Source organism: Epinephelus lanceolatus, chromosome 23 (genome assembly GCF_041903045.1).
Source record: "Epinephelus lanceolatus isolate andai-2023 chromosome 23, ASM4190304v1, whole genome shotgun sequence".
Taxonomy (NCBI): domain Eukaryota; kingdom Metazoa; phylum Chordata; class Actinopteri; order Perciformes; family Serranidae; genus Epinephelus; species Epinephelus lanceolatus.
Window position 1 is genome coordinate 16,875,597 of NC_135756.1, and position 18,730 is coordinate 16,894,326.

The window sequence follows — 18,730 nt, forward strand, 5'->3', positions numbered from 1 at the left end:
CATGATGCGCTGCCTGCCATTACAAAAAGTAATGAACCAGAATTCACATATAACCAACAAAATCATGATGACTGCAATCACGTGATCAATGCACTGACGGGGGTAGAGAGGGAAGTTGTAAAAGTAAGACTAAAGTCTGTGTAAAGAGACAGGCCGTGCAAACTGTTGTATGAAGATACATTGCATATGTAAGTAAGTAACTTTTTGAATAGACAAGGTCCCTGATAGTCCTTTTGTTTGGTCATGTGACAACTGGCTGCTCTCCTCCTCCTCTCCTTTCAATAAGCACTTAGCTCATGCATGGACATGTTGATAAGTGATGTAAAATAAGTCAATGTGGCTAAATCATTCCTCGAAAGAAGTAAAGAAAGACAGAGTGACAGATGTTGCATGGCCTCTGAGGGATTAGGGTCCTCCTCTCACTAATACACTGGCATACATCTGCAAGCACACACACACACAAACATACATACACACACATAAATTGTACAGATGTAAGTGATCATATTGATTTATAACCATGCGATTGGCTGGTGATCTCACGGTGGACCCTGCTTCTCGCCCAGTGTCAGCTGGGATTGGCTCATCCTCAAGGATGAGTGGGTATAGCTAATGGATGGATGGATATTGATTTATATAACCCCTGAGCAACATGCTGCTTTACACACACACACACACACACACACACACACACACACACACACACTCTGGTGAGTGGCCAGGTTAAGATAATTAGATAAGAGGTTTGGCAAGACGCAGTCAGAAAATCAGAGTTTTGAAGCAACAGATGTCTTTGTTTTGTGAGGTATTTCTGCTTTACTTTGAAAAATATCAGATTATACTACATTTACTACATTAGACTAAATGGCATTTTGGCAACCACAAAATCAATCCTCAATCACAACAACTATTTCCTCCTTAGCCAAAAAATTCTGTTGCCCACAAGAAAATGATGCTTTGCCTTTGATCAAATCAACTCACATGGCTTTTTTGATACAACTCAAGAGTCCTCAGTCCAAATAACCGAAACCCTCCATTTTCCTCAGGCTTCAAAGTGGAACATCATAATCAACAGCTCTGCTGTATCCAAACAATCAATGATAAGAGGAAATCATGCTCAAAGAAGATGTTATTCTGAGGAAAAGATGTCTTTTTTCTCCCCACTTCATTTCTTTATTTGTTCCCGTTCCCTTCTGCTCTCATATTTATCTCCTCCACTCTTTGCCTCTCAGTTATTTCACTCCACACCTCTTGTCTGTCACCTTCATGAAGCAGTCACAGTGTAATACAGCATCCCCCACTACTGCTTGCTATATACATGGCAGCAAATTACACACACAATGGAATCAGCTGGATATGTGCAAACGACATGTGGCTCAGCTAATTAACAGCAAAAACTTCGAATGAAATATTTCATGGACCAACCACACATCTAATAAAATGTGAGTCAAGAGAATATATCCACATGGGAAACTCAGGTGTCAGGCTACAAACTCTAAAATCAAGAAACCCTGCCCTCCAGGACTGGAGGAAAGACTAGCCAATGGGCTAAGCAGTCTTTTATACCAGCAAGTAGTGGACCAAACAGCTAGTGAGAACTTTTATCTGTAAAGCAGTTTAAATAATGTGGATTACTCACCAGGTTGGAGTTGGTGGCGTTTGAGTCATCCTCAGGGAAGGGGATGTAGACGGCTAAGGCCACACAGTTGGCGAAAATGGTCATCAGGATGATGATCTCAAATGGTCTGGCAGGAGGGTTAAGGAATATACACAGCGGAACACAGTACACAGAACAAAAGAATGAAGACATTTACACAGCACAGATCTTCTACTTGAATACTCTTAACTCACATTTACTTCAGGACGGGTCAAAATAATCAGTCTAAGTGTGTCCCATGCTACTGCCGCTGATACTGGGACTATGTAACGTTAGATGTTTTCAGACCAAACAGTCCTGGGGACTCCCTGCCTACTGGGGAGCTAACTCAAGGCTTCTTTTCTGTTTGCATTTGCACTACCAACACCAACTTAAGTGATATAAGCAGAACTATGCCTGTTTCACTTTGACACATATGTTCAGTAAAGCCAGCAGTAAAACGGCAGCACAGGCCGCCACCGACACACCCAAATCCAACTTCGCTGGAGCCTTGATCTGCAGTCCTAGCTCCAGCAAGAGGTGGAGAGCTCTGCGCCTGACAGCAGCACCTGAATCAATCGTACCAAATATATTCCTAATTCTTGTGGTGTGGTCACAATTAAGAAGAGGTTCTTGGAGCTATGTTTTTAGAAGTAAGAAAATGCCTTCTATGTCCTTTACATGGGGAGATCTGACTGGACTTTAAGCCCTGACCATGTGATACTTCACAATCACTGCAGGAGAAAACAAATGAGATGAGGCACATTTTGTGAACTGCTACTTTTTGGACATGGCTGTTTGTTAATTGGTGTTCTCTCTATGTTCTGGTCTGTCTGTACAAACCATGTTGCCGCTTTAAATCAGGTCTAATTACCTGCGGGTCTATTTTGGACCTGGTCTGCCTGTCCTCAGGTCCTTTTTAAATTGGGGCCTTTTTAAAAAATATAATTCTGTAAAGTTCAGGTAGGTTTTCAGTGATCCATGAAAACGCCTAGTACACAATACAAAATAATACAGACTCTGACTTCTGACCTTTCCTGAATAGAAAGCGTCTTCATATCAGGCGTGTTATTTTAACAGAGGTATTTTTAAACAAGCTAATACATCCTTACATAAGCAGAGGTATATATACACACGTAGCAGAGTGCACAACCAGTGTACACAGTGAGGGAGATCAAAGCTGTTGAGTTTGCCTTTGCGTTAACAATAAGACATATTGGGTCACTTAGGAACCTCTTTGTGTGTGCGAGGGGGGTTAGAGAGACAGTGCATGCCCTAATATGGGTGCGTCGAGGAGCAGGCCTGTCGCGTGGAAGATGGGATGTGGACAGAGAAAGAGTGAGAGCGAGATGGAATGAGAGAGAGGAGAGACACTGAGCGTTTTTATATGGAACGGTCCTTGAGAGGGGAGTGACCTCATTATTTTTGGCCTCAGAGAGAGCGAGAGCGAGGAAGAGATGCAAAGTGGGAGAGAATGGAGAGTGAGAGAGAATGTGAGGGTGAGATAAAGGAGGTCTGGTTTTCATCAACACAATTACTAACTGCCACTGCTGTCACCTCCCTCCACCTCCTTTTGCTCTCTCCTTCCATTCTTACCTTCCTTCCTTCCTTCCTTCCTTCCTTTCTCCCTCCCGTTCTTCCTTCTCTCTTGGCTGCATGTCAAATTAGTCTAGACTCCAGATCTTGTCTTATAACCTAAACAGCAATGCATTGATGAGTTGTCAGAATCTCAAACCTATAACACAAAGCATAAGCAAACTAGTGTACACTTTCACGTTCAACACATTACATCACACTATGAATGCAGGCTTTTGCTGCACTGAATCTGACTTTGCTGGACTTTCCATCCAACAAGTGGCAGTTTTTGCAGGTTGGAAGCCAATGAGGGATACTTGCTGCTGAACTATAACAACTGGTAATGGCTGGCTGGGGTACATGTGCAGACAATGCTGGATAGTGAATATACTGAACTCTATAGTCTACATCAAGAGTGTCAAGCACGAACCGGCCTGCCAAAGGGTCTGGCCAACTAGAAAACGTTGCACACCTAATATTCATGCACTTGTGAAGGCTAACAGGTCAGGTTTCAGGAGCATGTTAAACGGTAAGTTGCCCACTTCAGAGGCTTTTCCAACCTGACAAGACAGAGTTCTCTGAAAAAACAAGGATGATGGTCATATTTAAAGATACTGAACATTGTCCAACATATTATCAATCAGCAGCGTCGGTACAAAAACATCTGTATCAGACTTCTACCTTAAAAAAATATTGCTGAAAGCCCAAAACTTTTGACTTGTAAATGGTTTGTGAGGCAGAGGATAACCCAACCTGCTTCCTCAATAGCTTCCACTTTAGTCTGGTGTCAGCATTACTCCACAGGAGTGGAAATGTATGGAAAAATGCACATGTAATGGCAGTGAGCTGTAGACTGACTAACTTTGGAAAAACTGAGACATACTGTTGAAATTGAAATGAAGGCTGTTCATTATTTGTTTGTAAATGGATACACATTTTCAGCATGTACGTCTTGACACTAAAAGAAAGGGAAAAGTTTGAGGTGCTGTTATTTATAGGTTATTACGCAATGTTTTTTTAGTCTGGCCCACTTGAGATCAAATTGGGCTGTATGTGGCCCATGAACCAAAATGAGTTGGACACCCCTGTTCTACATCCTGCCAAGACCAACAGAGTTAGCAGCAGTACTAGAGAAAATGACCAAACTGGAAGAAAAAGAAAAAAAAGCACATTTATAAATACAATTTCAACTGCATCACCATGTATCCATAATGTAACTCAACAATACATGATGTTCTCAGCAAAAGGAACAGGAACTAATGGCTGCCAGGAAGGAGAGTTGAATAATTCAACACTTTGTTGGGGATAATAGTCTGCAGTGGGTGAACATGGCCAACATTATTGCCAAAGTAGTTTAGTTTGCAAGAAAGCAGGTATTTCCATGTTGCCAACTTGATATTCAGTAAGGTTTTCATGGCAACTAAAGGATATTGTGAACTTCTTAGCAGGCTTATATTACATTTAGAAATAAACCGAAACCGTGAAATTTTTTCTTAAAACCCTGCTCCACCACAAGGCCTTAAACACTCAAGTAATTAATATTTAAAATAACCCAGTATAGTTTTAGGCTTTAATGGCTAAAGAGAGATGGCACTGTCAACAAATAAATAACCATGTTTCAGTTTAAGTAGGAAGTAAACTTTACAACTTTAACAGTCTTGTACTACCTGTAATCACACTAGCTATTGTACTGTGTGTGGCCCCTCTAGAAAGAGACCTGCTATCTTTCCTAGCTTTAACTACTGTTTCAGAAATAGCCCCGCAGACAGAGAAATAGCGAGGGGGAGAAAAAGAAATCTTCAGCATTTTATGTTGTAAGTAATACTTAGTTTATGTTTGGATTAAGGATTGACCCTTGAACATCATCAGCCGCAAGATCATTCAGCCTGGGACCAAAATGCATCAAAGCTAATCACTCACCCTTGTACCAGGGGCTCATTAAAACACTCTCCAGACATGCGGGGACCCACAGAAAAACAGGCCTGTGACTCATTCTGGGTTCCTGACCCATAATTTAAAAAAACCCTTGAGGTCCCTTTCCATCAACATGATAATAAATCTACTGGCTGCTGTGCTGTTGAGAGCAAAACAACGCTGGGGAAAATTTGGGGGGTCTGAGTGAAGAATCAAAATAAGTACCAAGTCTATTAATAATGTACATTAATCAGCATAACAATAGCAAATATCCATCTCTAACAGCTTATAAATATTAGTGGTAAGAGTTTTGTCCAAAGCTAATGGGGGGGATTGACTCTGACAGCTCAAGGAAAACAGCAATAAATTAAATAAAATGGAAATCAGCATCCAGTTAGCTCAGCAGGTTTCATCTACCGCGGTGCTACTGTCTGAGGCGTTTCGGAATTTAGCATATACATTCAGCATTTTATCAAGCCATATGCTTACGACAAATTGTCACACTGGGACTGCATCCACATACGCACTGGGAGGCTGATATTTTCTAAAATACTCAGCAGTTGCCTCACATAACCACCACATGCAGCTCACAATAACACCGATAGTCTCTTATCTTGACAAACCCAAATAAGAAACCAGGGATATACTGATATTATCAGCACAAGTGAGCTCAACACTCGTCCCTGTTATGCTGAGAATATTTATCTACTTTCCTGATTGAGTTGAAAACACACACAAATAGTGTAACCCCTCATGTGACCTGATGCAATATGTAAGCTGTTAGCTGGGAAACAGAGTGAACGTGTGTGTAAATGCACTCAATGGCACCTTTTCAAAATTACCACTTAGTGTGATTTCATATGGAGAAGATGGTAGTTAGCCCCCGCTCTCTCCTTGTCTCTCTCGCTGACCTTGCAGTGTGCAGGTAATGCTTAAATGCTATAATTACACAGCATGTGAGAGCGCCGTGTCTGTGTGTGTTTTTCGGTCCTTTATCATCCGTGTGTAAGCATGTGCGTGCTCTTCAAAGGGTGTTTGTGTGTGTGTTCTCTCATCTCGGTGTGCGTCTGCGTGCATGTGTATGTGTGAGCTCAGACAGGCCCCCATCGACCTGTTGAGAGCAGTAGCTGTTGTCATGGTAACAGAGGAGGAAGGGAGGAAGATTTCGGATCTGCTATCTCCAGAGACGGAGGTGCTCACAGAATACAGGACACGCACACATAGGGGAACACACACACATTCACACACACAGCCTATGGAATAAAAACAACACACAATTGCATAACTACACACATACACAGATTAAATGCATACAGTACGGAGCATGGTCTCCCACAGACTAATGTTTAAACTGCATTTAAACAGGCCTACACTGCAGATATGAAGGACATCCCAAAATAGAATGGTTAGATGGACAAGCTGACAGAAAGACTGACAGTTTGATGAAGATTTTTTACTTAGTGAAGGACAAAATTTGTTGCAATTTTGCTACTGTTCTGCTCCCTCCATGTTTTTCCTTTTTTGTGGCTCAAACTCCTGCCTGTTTACTGTTTACCCCAACAACCCTCTTTAATGTCCCTCGTCCTCCTTTCACTCATCTCACTCCCTCACCTTTCTCTCTCCATCTCTCTCACCCATCCCTCCCTTCAGAGCTGTTTAAATGAATGATGCTGGGAATTGTGGGTAATGATCTGCACGCTCATCAGTCATTGGGTGAGACAGTTCCAGCGACCCTGAGGGTTTATGCATGCTTTCTCCCATTAATATTCTTTTTTATACAACATAAGCACAACTAGACAGGATAGTTTAGGTTCTAAGTTTAAGATCTGACTAAGGGTGTCAACAAATATTCTATATTAGATCATATAATTAAATTGATTATTTATTCATTAGATTGTGAAAATTAATATTAGTTATGAAAAAAAGCATCCCGACCACAGCTGTCTGCCCCGCAAGTTCTCGCGTGGGCCTGGGCCGCTGCACTAACTGCACTGTTTGACAGGAGTCACATGACATCACTTTCACACATTGTAAATAAAATGTAGGTCAAGCTGAACGAGCGAAATATACAACAACTGCATGGGGATGATGGCAGAGAATTCGGCCGCAAAGAGAGTGATTTGCACTCTGAGCAATCTAAAAAGCCACTTTTGGAAATACTTTGGATTTTGGTCAGTAGACGGCAAAATTGTGGAACCTCGAGATGAAGTTGTGTGCGAGCTATGTAAGCTAAAGTTATGATCCGTGCCTGTGGGCATGTCACTAGGTACATGGGCTGTATGTTCCTCGATTTCAAACTGGACTGACAGGGCAGCTTTTCTGAAACTTTCCTCTTCTATTAAGAAAACAGTTCACCGAAATGTGTTTCTGAAAACTTCTGAAGCAAGAAATAAGCCATGCATTTGCGGAATCTGTCTCATTCCAGATCACTAATGGTTAACTTAGAAGTTTTTCAGTAGTTTCCAGGGGCGGCAAGTTGCACTGGATCTCCCTTATTAGCATAATGTAGCCTATATTCAACTTTATGCAAATGAAAAGTAGCTGCCCCATCTCTCCTAGACTCACAAGTCAGTCTTTAGACGCTTTGCTTGACTAAAGACTGATGACTTTCTCCCTGATTTTGTGTTTAGATGGGCAGATACAATTTCAGAGTTTAAAAAAACTCCCTACGTTGCAGAACCAATAGTAAATCTGCAGGGCAGTCCTTCGGTGGCTCACTGAACTCTTGTGCTTGTAAACATAGTCCAACTAGAAACACGTGTAGTGGTACAAAATGGCTCAGCCGCACTCGCAGAAAACGCCATCAAAGTTAGTGGATGTTTGTCGCGTTTGCGGCGACACATTCTCGCCAACTAAAAGAAACAAACATAAGGCCATGACTCATCCGTCCGGCCGGACTACAGAGGGAATCGCCTTGTTGTTTACAAATACTTACGGGTAGAAAACCAGCAGAGCTTTTAGCTACATATATATATATATATATAGATATATATATATCACATTTTTCACATCACTGTATCACCGTTTAGACTAATCCGATGTTTGTAAAGTCTATAAATACAATGATTGAACAAACATTACTATTTTTTAGCCGTTAGCGGTGTCTGTAATAGGTAATAGCCATAGACTGTATAAAAATAATAACTCATAAAACGGTCCGTGAAAAAAATATTTTTTCCAGCGGATATCTTAGTTATAACATGATTGAGCTAGCAAAGCAGTTTTGTGTTGCTATGTGTGGTATTTATTCAGTTTTGGGAAATCACAATGTCTAGAAAGCATCAGTGGCTGCAGCTGACAGGGACAGTAGTTTCATATCGGATACGACATGAAACTACTCCAGTTAGCTCAATCATGTTGTAACTAAGACATCCGCTGGAAAAAATATTTTCTTCACGGATGAGCACACGTTTGATAAAACGGAGTTAAATCTCTCGGCATCCATTTTCAAGCTCTCTCTGTGTTTGTTTCCTTGCGGACGAGAAAAGAGGGAGCGCACATTTCCGAGAACGCGTGTCGTTTTCAAAAATGCAAGAGGCGTTGCTTTGTTGCCGGCCGTTTTGCCGGTGTGTTAAACACACTTTAGAAAGGAGTGTCCCCAGACTATCAGAAGGTGGAGATCTCTGATTGGCTGGTGGCGAGACTACATCTCTCCAAACACAACGCAGCGCTACAGGAATGCATTGAACGGCTGCTTACATAGACAAAGAACAGAAAGCTTGGAAATGATGGATCCTGTGGACACGTACAATAAGCGTACCATTCCACCACTAGCAAATTACACTATCAAATAACATATTAATAACAAATCTTTCATGTGAACTTGCTCCAAGAGACAGCATATTGTCAGTTCTCACTCTATCACCGAACACAGTGCAGCAACCACAGGTTGAAATAAATACATCAATACAAGTGTGTCTCTTTGTATTGGTCGGCGCTCTTACCTACACAATGCACCAAATAGATATTCAAACGGTGGGAACCGAAATACTGACAGCCATACCACTGGCATTATGCCTTTAAATAATTACTATAATACACGAGGGGGTTAAAAGGATAATTTGCCTGCATCCACCGCTCTACCACACAGGGAGAGTACACACAATTTAAAGGCACAGCTGTTGTCACGGGAAATTTTGAGTTCTTTTTAAGAAACCATGTCTGAATGATATGCATGAAAAAATGCACATAATGGTGAATTTAAGAGCTTGGCTTTTCACATTAAATTGAGCAAAGCCATCAAAACAAAAGCAGGACCAAAAAGAACCACATAGTAATTGTGTGCTTATTTGATAAATATACAGGTTCATGAGAATGTCTGAAAGAATTATGCCATCATTTGTCACTGAATATTAAAAAAAAACAACAAAAAACACTCCAGCTGTGAGAACGTGTCAGCTGCAGGAACAAAGAGGGGAAATCAAAAAAAAATCTTTTCAATCTACAGTGCCCTCCAAAAGTATTGGAACAGTCAGTCCAAGTCGTTTACTTTTGTTGTAAACTGAAAACATTTGGGTTTGACATCAAAAGATGAATATGAGACAAGAGATCAACATTTCAGCTTTTATTTCCAGGTATTTACATCTGGATCTGATACACAACTTAGAAGATAGCATTATTTGTAATGGAACACAAAATTTTTAGGTGAGCAAAAGTATTGGAACATATAAACTTAAAATAGATTAAAGTGAATGAGACTTAATATCTAGTTGCAAATCCTTTGCTTTCAATAACTGCATCAAGCCTGTGACCCATTGACATCACCAAACTTTTGCATTCTTCTTTTGTGATGCTTTTCTAGGCTTTCACCGCAGCCTCTTTCAGTTGTTGTTTGTTTTGGGGGGTTACTCCCTTCAGTCTCCTCTTCAGCAGGTAAAATGCATGCTCTATTGGGTTTAAGTCTGGAGACTGACTTGGCCAGTCTAAAACCTTCCACTTCTTGCCCCTGATGAACTCCTTTGTTGTTTTGGCAGTGTGTTTTGGGTCGTTATCTTGCTGCATGATGAAGGATCTCCCAATCAGTTTGGTTGGATCTTTCTTTAAATTAGCAGACAAAATGTTTCTGTAGACTTCTGAGTTCATTTTGCTGCTGCCATCATGTGTTACATCATCAATGAAGATGAAAGAGTCCGTCCCAGAAGAAGCCATGCAAGCCCAAACCATGACATTACCTCCACCGTGTTTCACAGATGAGCTTGTATGTTTGGGATCATGAGCAGATCCTTTCTTTCTCCAAACTTTCGCCTTACCATCACTTTGGAAAAAGTTAATCTTTGTCTCATCAGTCCATAAAACTTTTTCCCAGAATTTTTGAGGCTCATCTCTGTACCTTTTGGCAAATTCCAGCCTGGCCTTCCTATTCTTCTTGCTAATGAGTGGTTTGCATCTTCTGGTGTAGCCTCTGTACTTTTGTTCATGAAGTCTTCTGCGAACAGTAGATTGTGATACCTTCACTCCTGCCCTCTGGAGGTTGTTGCTGATGTCACTAACAGTTGTTTTAGGGTCTTTCTTTACAGCTCTCACAATGTTTCTGTCATCAACTGCTGATGTTTTCCTTGGTGTACCTGTTCGACGTCTGTTGCTTAGTACACCAGTGTTTTTTTTCTTCTTCAGGACATTCCAAATGGTTGTACTGGCTATGGCCAATGTTTGTGCAATGGCTCTGATTGATTGTCCATCTTCTCTCAGATTCACAATTGCTTCTTTTTCACCCATAGACAGCTCTCTGGTTTTGATGTTGGTTCCACCTCTAAATGCAGTCTGCACAGGCAAAACCTATCCTACCCAATCTGAAACTGAGCTCAGACATCCAGTGCTATTTATTGTTTGAATAATCAATGTATTTGGGAGACACCTGGGCAACAAAACACACCTGTCAGTCACATGTTCCAATACTTTTGCTGTCATGAAAAATGGGTGGGTTCAAACAAAAGGTGCTATCTTCTAAGTTGTGTATCAGATCCAGATGTAAATACCTGGAAATAAAAGCTGAAACGTTGATCTCTTGTCCCATATTCATCTTTTGATGTCAAACCCAAATATTTTCAGTCTACAACAAAAATAAAGGAATTGGCCTCACTGTTCCAATACTTTTGGAGGGCACTGTATCTTGTTAATAGTTAAAAATGCTTACTGTTATTTTTTAAACAACTGATGGATGACTTTAGTTTGCGTAACTCATTTAAGATTCTAAGGCAAGTCGAGGGCATGCTGTGTCCCTTACAAGTGCCCATTCATGCTCCTATATGTCAGAACCCCTGAGTTAAGCCAGGTTTGATGGATGTTGTTTTTTTACACTGGTCAGATAAGGCCTATTTACTATTGAGGATCTCTACATTAACAGCCGTTCTGCATCTTTTACTCAACATCAGGTTAAATCTGGTCTGTCCCCCTCTTTTTCGGTATCTGCAAATCAGAAATGCTGCCAGGAAGTCTCTACCTCACTTTAATGTGATGCCCAAACAGCACAACTTTTTTGACCTTATGACTAGAATCCCTGCCTCCAAACATTTCACAGTTTGTTGGTCTTTTTCTCTGGCAATCCCTTCCCTCCACTTTAAAGAGGCACGGATTAAGGATACTGGTGAGGAGATTTCGGACGAGTTATGGACGAAAGGGTAAGATAGGATCGAAACATGTACTATCAATACTAGACTTCAATTCATTCAGTTTAAAGCCATCCATTGGCTGCACATTTCCAAGACCAAACTGAAAAGAATTGTTCCTCCAGTCTCTGCTACCTGTGATAAGTGTAAGTTGGGTGACGGGACCCTCGGTCATCTTCTCTGGTCTTGCCCCAAGCTCAAGAGTTTCTGGCATGACATTTTTCATTTGTATGCCAACATATACAGCAGACAGATAATCCCTGACAGTCACTCTGTGATACTGGGTTGCTCCAACTACTTTTTTTTAACATCCCCAAGCATTGCAGCAAGCGCTCATGGTTGGTATGGTTATAGCAGAATGGGGTATCCTGAGAGAGTGGAACTGACAAACTGTATTTTTCCATAATACTTTTTCCTCAATATATCCTTCAGTGTTATCAACTGATTTATTTAAGTTTGATTATTCACTAAGGCAACCCCCGTCAAACACACGCACTACTTTTGACTCCTTCAATTTCATCACCAATCCGATCTGCCTTCCACTTCTCTCTTCTCCTCCCTCGTTATCCCCTTATCCTCTCTCCTCTCCTCCCCTCTCTCATTATTTGCCCTCCCCTTGCTCTGTCATTTTTCTTGTTTACCTTCCCCATCCTCCCCTTGATCCCTCCCTCCCTCCTCAGCTAATCCGCTCCGTCGTCTCTCCTGTCGACGTCCATGTCCTGCCCACATCCCTGCCCTTCTCGTTTCCCCGACCCCTCCTCTTCCTCTCCTTCTTTCCCTCTCAGGACGATGTATGACTGTGCTCTTGCTGAGTTGATGCTCATGTGGACCCTCTCCTATTATAGATCACTTTGACTGTGACACTGACCATTTCTGTCTCTCTCCCTTTCTCCCTCTATCTCACCCTGAGGGAAAACCAAGTCATTATGTTCGGCAGCTTAAAAAAAAAAGACGAAAAAAAAAAGGAAGGGTAGAAAAGAAGGACAGGCGGAGGAACAGCAGGAATAAAAGGATTTGGATGGACAGAGGGGGAGACGAATAATAAATGGTGAGGGAGATGTGGAGGATGGAGGGAGCAGGGGAAGTGTGGAAGCAGGGGTGGACCTGGGGGAGAGAAGATGAATGCAGTTAGAAAGAGCTGGGGGAGAGACATATGCTGGGAGAGGTGTGAAGGAGGGATGAAAATGACACAATTTGTTTTATCCTCCTGTGAGAAAAGAATGTGAGATGAAAGAGGGAGAGTGGAAAAAAGAGAAGGAGAGGGACAGGCAGAGGAAGGGGAGAAAGGATTAAGACAAGTGAGCGGAGAGCAGAGAATCACATCAAGTGAGACACAGGAAAGAAGGGAGACTGATTCAAAAAGAGAGAAGGGGGGAAAGAGGGATATTAAACAGAAGAGGAAGTGTGATGCATTGTTAAAGAGGACCTAATATGCTCATTTTCAGGTTCATACTTGTATTTTAGGTGTCTACTAGAACATGCTTACATGTTTACACCTGTAATCACCTTCAATCTGAAACGCTCTGTTTTATTACCTGTCTCTTTAAGCCCCCCTCCCAAAAAAGCTACTCTAATTGGTCAAGGTTTCTGAGTCTGCCGTATCTTGGTGTGTCTGCACTGCCACTGTAGATGTGGAATGACTGAAACAGATTTCTACAGCTAAAAATTCTAAACAAAGGAATATGATCTGAAATCGGGAAGGAATTAACAACATTGGCAACCAAGATATCAAGTTTCCTCAATGTCAGCATGTAGCTAAATTGAGCACTCTTCTTCAAGCTGATGATTGACTGTATCAGAGTATAGCAGCACTTTCTACTGTGAAAAGAAGTCAATAGAAGCTTCTAAATGTAATTAGACAATCCAAAATCAGGGAGAAATGAACAAAATCAGCAACCAAGATTCTAGATTTCCTTGATGTTATCATGTTACATGAAGCAGTGTACCTGACTGTGGACATAGTGGCACTTTCTCCATTAAAAATCACCATTAGAAGCCTCTAAACACAATGTTCCAGCAGGAATATAATCCGAAATCAGGGACAAATGAACAATATCAGCAACCAAGATTCTAGGTTTCCTTGATGTTAGCATGTAGCTTCATGTAGCACTATATGTAATGTAAACACCTGCGGTAGAGTGCCTGCAGCAGGTGACCATATAAAGAAATACGTCAAGAGCTGATGTCAGCTTGTCCCAAAAGTAGATATTGGACACAGAGAATTCAGAATGGGCCGCAGCCTGAGGTTTTTGGTCACAGTCATTACTTTAACATATGTTGACCTCACTATCTGAAACTTTGGCCACGTTAAATGTGAACATTCCACACTGTAACATTATATATAAGACCGAAAATAAGGAAAAGCATTAAAAGTCCTCTTTAAAATGCGTAAGTGCTCTATTCTTTATGCCCTTCCTCTCCTTCTACTCCTCATTGCCATGATTTTTGTTCCATTCACTACACATTGAAGGAATGCAATGTGGTTGCAATAGATACATTATTATTATTATTATTATTTATGTACGATTTGCACAGCATTATGTGCATTTATCTATTTTTGGCTGTGTTTTTAACAGATGTAAGCTTTTACAGCTTCTCAAAATCTGTTTTTAGAGGCAAAAATACTCTGAAAACACTCTGTAAATGAAAAAAGGCCAAAGCTGTAATTGGCCTAAAGAATAAACAAACCATTTTACTTTCCAATGGATCACAAGATCAGACGTTGACGGTGCAGTAAATGCTTTTAACATTACAGTAACAATGCACAATTAAAGATTATAACACTTGCAGATCTCTGATGATATATTCCTCTATTTAAGTGGATAGATTCAGGACAGGTTTTCTTCAAGCTATGCAGCAAAAGGGAATTAACTAAGAATGACACTTCTGGAAAGTAAAATATGTTGCATGTGGTTCCACTGCAAACCATGTAAAGACAAACCTCCACCCATGGTTAGTTAAAGGATACTTCCACTCTACGATGCTGATGCAGGCCCTGCGGATAGGGTTCTTGAGTGTGAGACAGAGTAGGGCCCGTGGCGGTCTTGTGGCTGTCGTCGTTGTCTGTTTCTTGGGCTTAGAGCTATAGTGTTGTCTCTTCCTTTGCGTGGAGCTGGCCGTGGAGATGGGCCCGCCCCCTCCTGACCCGAGCCCCGCCCCTCCGCCCGATGCAGCGTTGCCCATCAACTTCGCCTGCCTTGCGGCGTCGATGGCCGCCTGCCAGCTTAGGGCCGCCCCCGGTGTGGCGATGTGCTCCGGGGCTAGGCCCACCACGCCCACCCCATGGTTGACCCCGCCCCCTCCTCCACCATGGTCACCGTGGCTGCCACCGCCACTGTGCTCGTTGGTCAGGCCGGGGGGAGGAGGGCGAGGAAGGGGGGGAGGGGGAGAGTAGTCGGAGCCTGGAGTGGAGATAAGTAGGAAGGGGGAGAAAAAGAGGAGAAAGAAAGTTAGCAAACAACACAACTGTCAGTAAGCTCTTAAATCACTTCCTCCGGTCAGTAAATGATTCACTTGTTGATTTAATACATCACACACAGTTGCTTGAGGTTGATACAGTGTCTCCGTTTTCTACAGTGTGGTAGTTTACTTTGGAGGCTTCAAGGGTGTTTGAATTGTTGACAGATCAGTTAGTGAGCCCTGTATATTTTTCAGACACTGAAGTCTCTCCCTGTAGAATAGACGATGACTAATATACTCCCATCTGTCAAGCAAGTACAACAGAGCTAACTGTGTGCTGTTTAGTTCCTCAGCATATTGTGTAGGTTATGCAGTCCATTCACTTTGTGTCAACACACACTCAACACCACTCATCAGACCAGCAACTACTGGCTGGTGCAATAATCATTCTCTGTGATAATGTTATATAACAAATATTCTATCTCACAAATCTTTATTAGTGTTTTAAATCACAGTTACTTCTGGTTTTTCTTTCGCATAGAGGAGGATTTTTAGGGGATTCTAGGGGGTTTTAGGGGTTTCTTGTCCACATCTTATACGGGACAGTTCACCCCACAATCAAAAATACATTATTTTCCTCTTACCTATAACGTTAGTTATCACTCTAGACCAGGGGTCTGCAACCTTTGCCATTAAAAGAGCCATTTTTGACCAAAAATAATTTGAAAAAATCTGTGTGGAGCCGCAAAACATGTTTGAGCCTTATAATCAAGGTAAATAGCCTATTAAGTCTAAATTAGCGTATACTTATGGTCTAAATAAGCATTTGTTAAAATGTTTTACCACAAGGTGGCCACTGTGCAGGGCACTATTAATAATTATCTGGTACTTAAATTTTGCAGAGCTGGCAGTGAGAGCAAACAAATCTGTCCACGCACTACTACATTCTCTATTTTATTCAATTTACTTTTTTGGATTTGGCATCCATAGCTAACCAGCCACTGCTATCGAGGTTCAGCAACATTTTGATTCATAGAATGAATTTCCACAGACTTCTTTTCTCAAAGGCTCAAGGAGCCACTTGACAGGGGCTAAAGAGCCACATGTGGGAGCCACAGGTTGCCTACCCCTGCTCTAGACTGTTAAACTTTCTACCAAACTACATCCACGAACCATATCACCGTGCATGGACAAGAAGGTTGTGTTTGTAATAGTGTAATATGTAAATATTAATGGCGTCTCCCTCGGCTGAGCTGCAATATTAGTGTGCTCAGTGGTGCTAGGTGAGCTAGTAGATGCATGCTTCCTTTTGCGCAGTGATACATTTAGCAGGTGTAGTTCGGTAGAAAGAAAATAGTTCCTACATGAAACTGCTCACAACAAGGTCAGTTTTTCAAATGTGCCATCTAGTTCCATTATATTCAAGACAGGGCAGACATCTCTACAGCCAATATCTCCAACATTCAGCAGCTCACACCAAAACAATCTAGACTGATAAATAGCACTACAGGTAAGAGGAAAAATAGGCTATGTGTTTTTGATTTTGGGGTGAAGTGTCCCTTTAAAGCATTAACAGTGGAAAGTGTTTTAAATGTTGCTCAATTGCCCTACAACCTTGTTACGTGGCCTTTGGTCTTCCATAAACCAAAGGCCAGCATCTTTATGATGTAGAAATTTCAGTACAAGCATAGTATAATAAACAGGGGTCAGAGCGTTCACATATATTTACTCAGCTGAGGGAAATGCAGAGAATAAAATAAAATCCAGCCTGAGAGTAAAATAAGAAAGACTTCAGACAACATATGTACATAATGGAATAAAATAAAAGAAGACAAATTAGAGACAGAATTACAATAATCTCAGTGAGATTACATAGTAGTGTAGCCCAGGCAAATTGTAGAAATAAGACTAAGTGAGTAAAAGTAAGAGAGAGCGGATTATCCATACAGTATGCTTAGCCAGATTAAAGACAGTTATAACATCCTCTCGGCTCCTCCTTCCCTCTGACATCTGAACAAGGATTCCACAAATGCTCTCACCACGAGGAAGATTACACACTCTGTGAAACCATGTACCCTTTCCAGGTTTAAGACAACACACGTTTGTCTTACTTTCATAAACACAAAACTAACCATGCAAAAACACATGATATCTTAAATGTTTCTGACAATGGAGAAGAAATGCATTGCTTTATGGAAACTACAGTTTATTTCTAAAACTCCAGAAGAAGTCCAGCTAGCTACTGATGCCATCAAACTATTTCAACATAACAGTCTGCAGAGAGTATAACAACCTTAATCTAACTGTAATATGTGTTCAGTACTTGCATCAGTGCTTTGAGCAAATTCTCAATGCTGATTTCAGTCAAATTTGACCAAATGTAATACCCGATGTGAGACTCACAAATCCCATGAATGCAAAGCCACTTTTGGGAGAACAAGAATGCAAAACTTTAAGAACCCCTGCAAAGTTAATCCAACCTGTGCTGTCACAACAGAGATAAGGAGAGAGAGAGAGAGACAGGGAAAAGTGAGAAGAGATGTGCAGAGGTTAGAGAGAGAAGGCGGAGAGAGATAGACTTATCCTGTATGCTTAGTACGATTACAGGGTGGTTACAATATCCGCTGAAATCCCGTTCCTCTCACTTCAGAGCTATAAGTTTCTACATATGAACTCACGGGCCTGAGGGAACATTACATCAGATTCTGAGGATCACACACACATACACACATCCTAGAAGCACCTTCCTTCACATGCTGTGTGTTCATGAAGGTGCCTACTCTGTGACATGTGTCATGCCATAAGTAGTGCACTAAAGTCAGTAAAACTCTTGCTCACTAACTAAACGGCTCTGCATATGGGTGTTATATTACACAGCAATATCAAGCCTGTGACCTCTGACCTCATTTGCTAACTGCTTACGCTAGAATATTTTTCAACAGGTGTTTTTGCTTCAGTGACACAATCTGGTGGTTGGTCACATAAATTATCCTCATACCACAGGCCTTGTTCACAGCAGATATTTTGAATTTACTATAGTAGTAAAAGCACAGGTGTTACTAATAACATTAAAAATGCCATGAAAATGAGACAGTGAGCCAATATGCACAAAAGAAGGGCCCTGAAAGCAAAGCAGCTGTCAAAATGAGCCATCATTAGTTTCATTATCTGCACCTGTGGATCTGTGTACTGTAACATGCTGAAGTACAGTCAACAGAAAAAAAGACCTTTTATGAAGCCAGTGTTGTACTATTATGATATTATCAGCTGCAACTTGCGGTTATGTGCAGCATTTTATTTTATAACTTGTAACTGGTGGTGGAGCTAACTTTGCTTTATATTAAATGCTTTATATACTAATGGGTTGTTCGATCTTATAATATAAACAGTGTTGTGAAGGTTACTTTTGAAATGTAATAGTATATAGATACTAGTTACCCTGTCAAAAAAATGTAGCAAGTAGCTCTTATGATTTATCAAAGTAATATAACGTATGTCACTGAGCTATTTTAATTACTTTCATAACAAATATTTAAATTTGGCAATAAAGCTGAAAAATGTGCAGAAAAGGTGATGCCAAAAGAAGCGATTCCTGCATGGC

The 18,730-nt window shown here is 41.1% G+C and overlaps 1 protein-coding gene across 6 annotated transcripts in view; it reads right to left on the bottom strand.

Moving 5' to 3' along the window:
- Nucleotides 1–18,730, bottom strand: part of cacna1c (calcium channel, voltage-dependent, L type, alpha 1C subunit) — a 300,165-nt gene that overhangs the window by 187,160 nt on the left and 94,275 nt on the right. For all 6 annotated transcript variants that reach the window (XM_078165240.1, XM_078165243.1, XM_078165244.1 and 3 more), the window contains exons 2-3: nucleotides 14,699–15,131; nucleotides 1,640–1,745 (exon numbers count right to left, since the gene is read on the bottom strand). In XM_078165240.1, coding sequence (XP_078021366.1) covers nucleotides 1,640–1,745; nucleotides 14,699–15,131 — 539 coding nt within the window. The remainder of the gene's footprint in view (nucleotides 1–1,639; nucleotides 1,746–14,698; nucleotides 15,132–18,730) is intronic.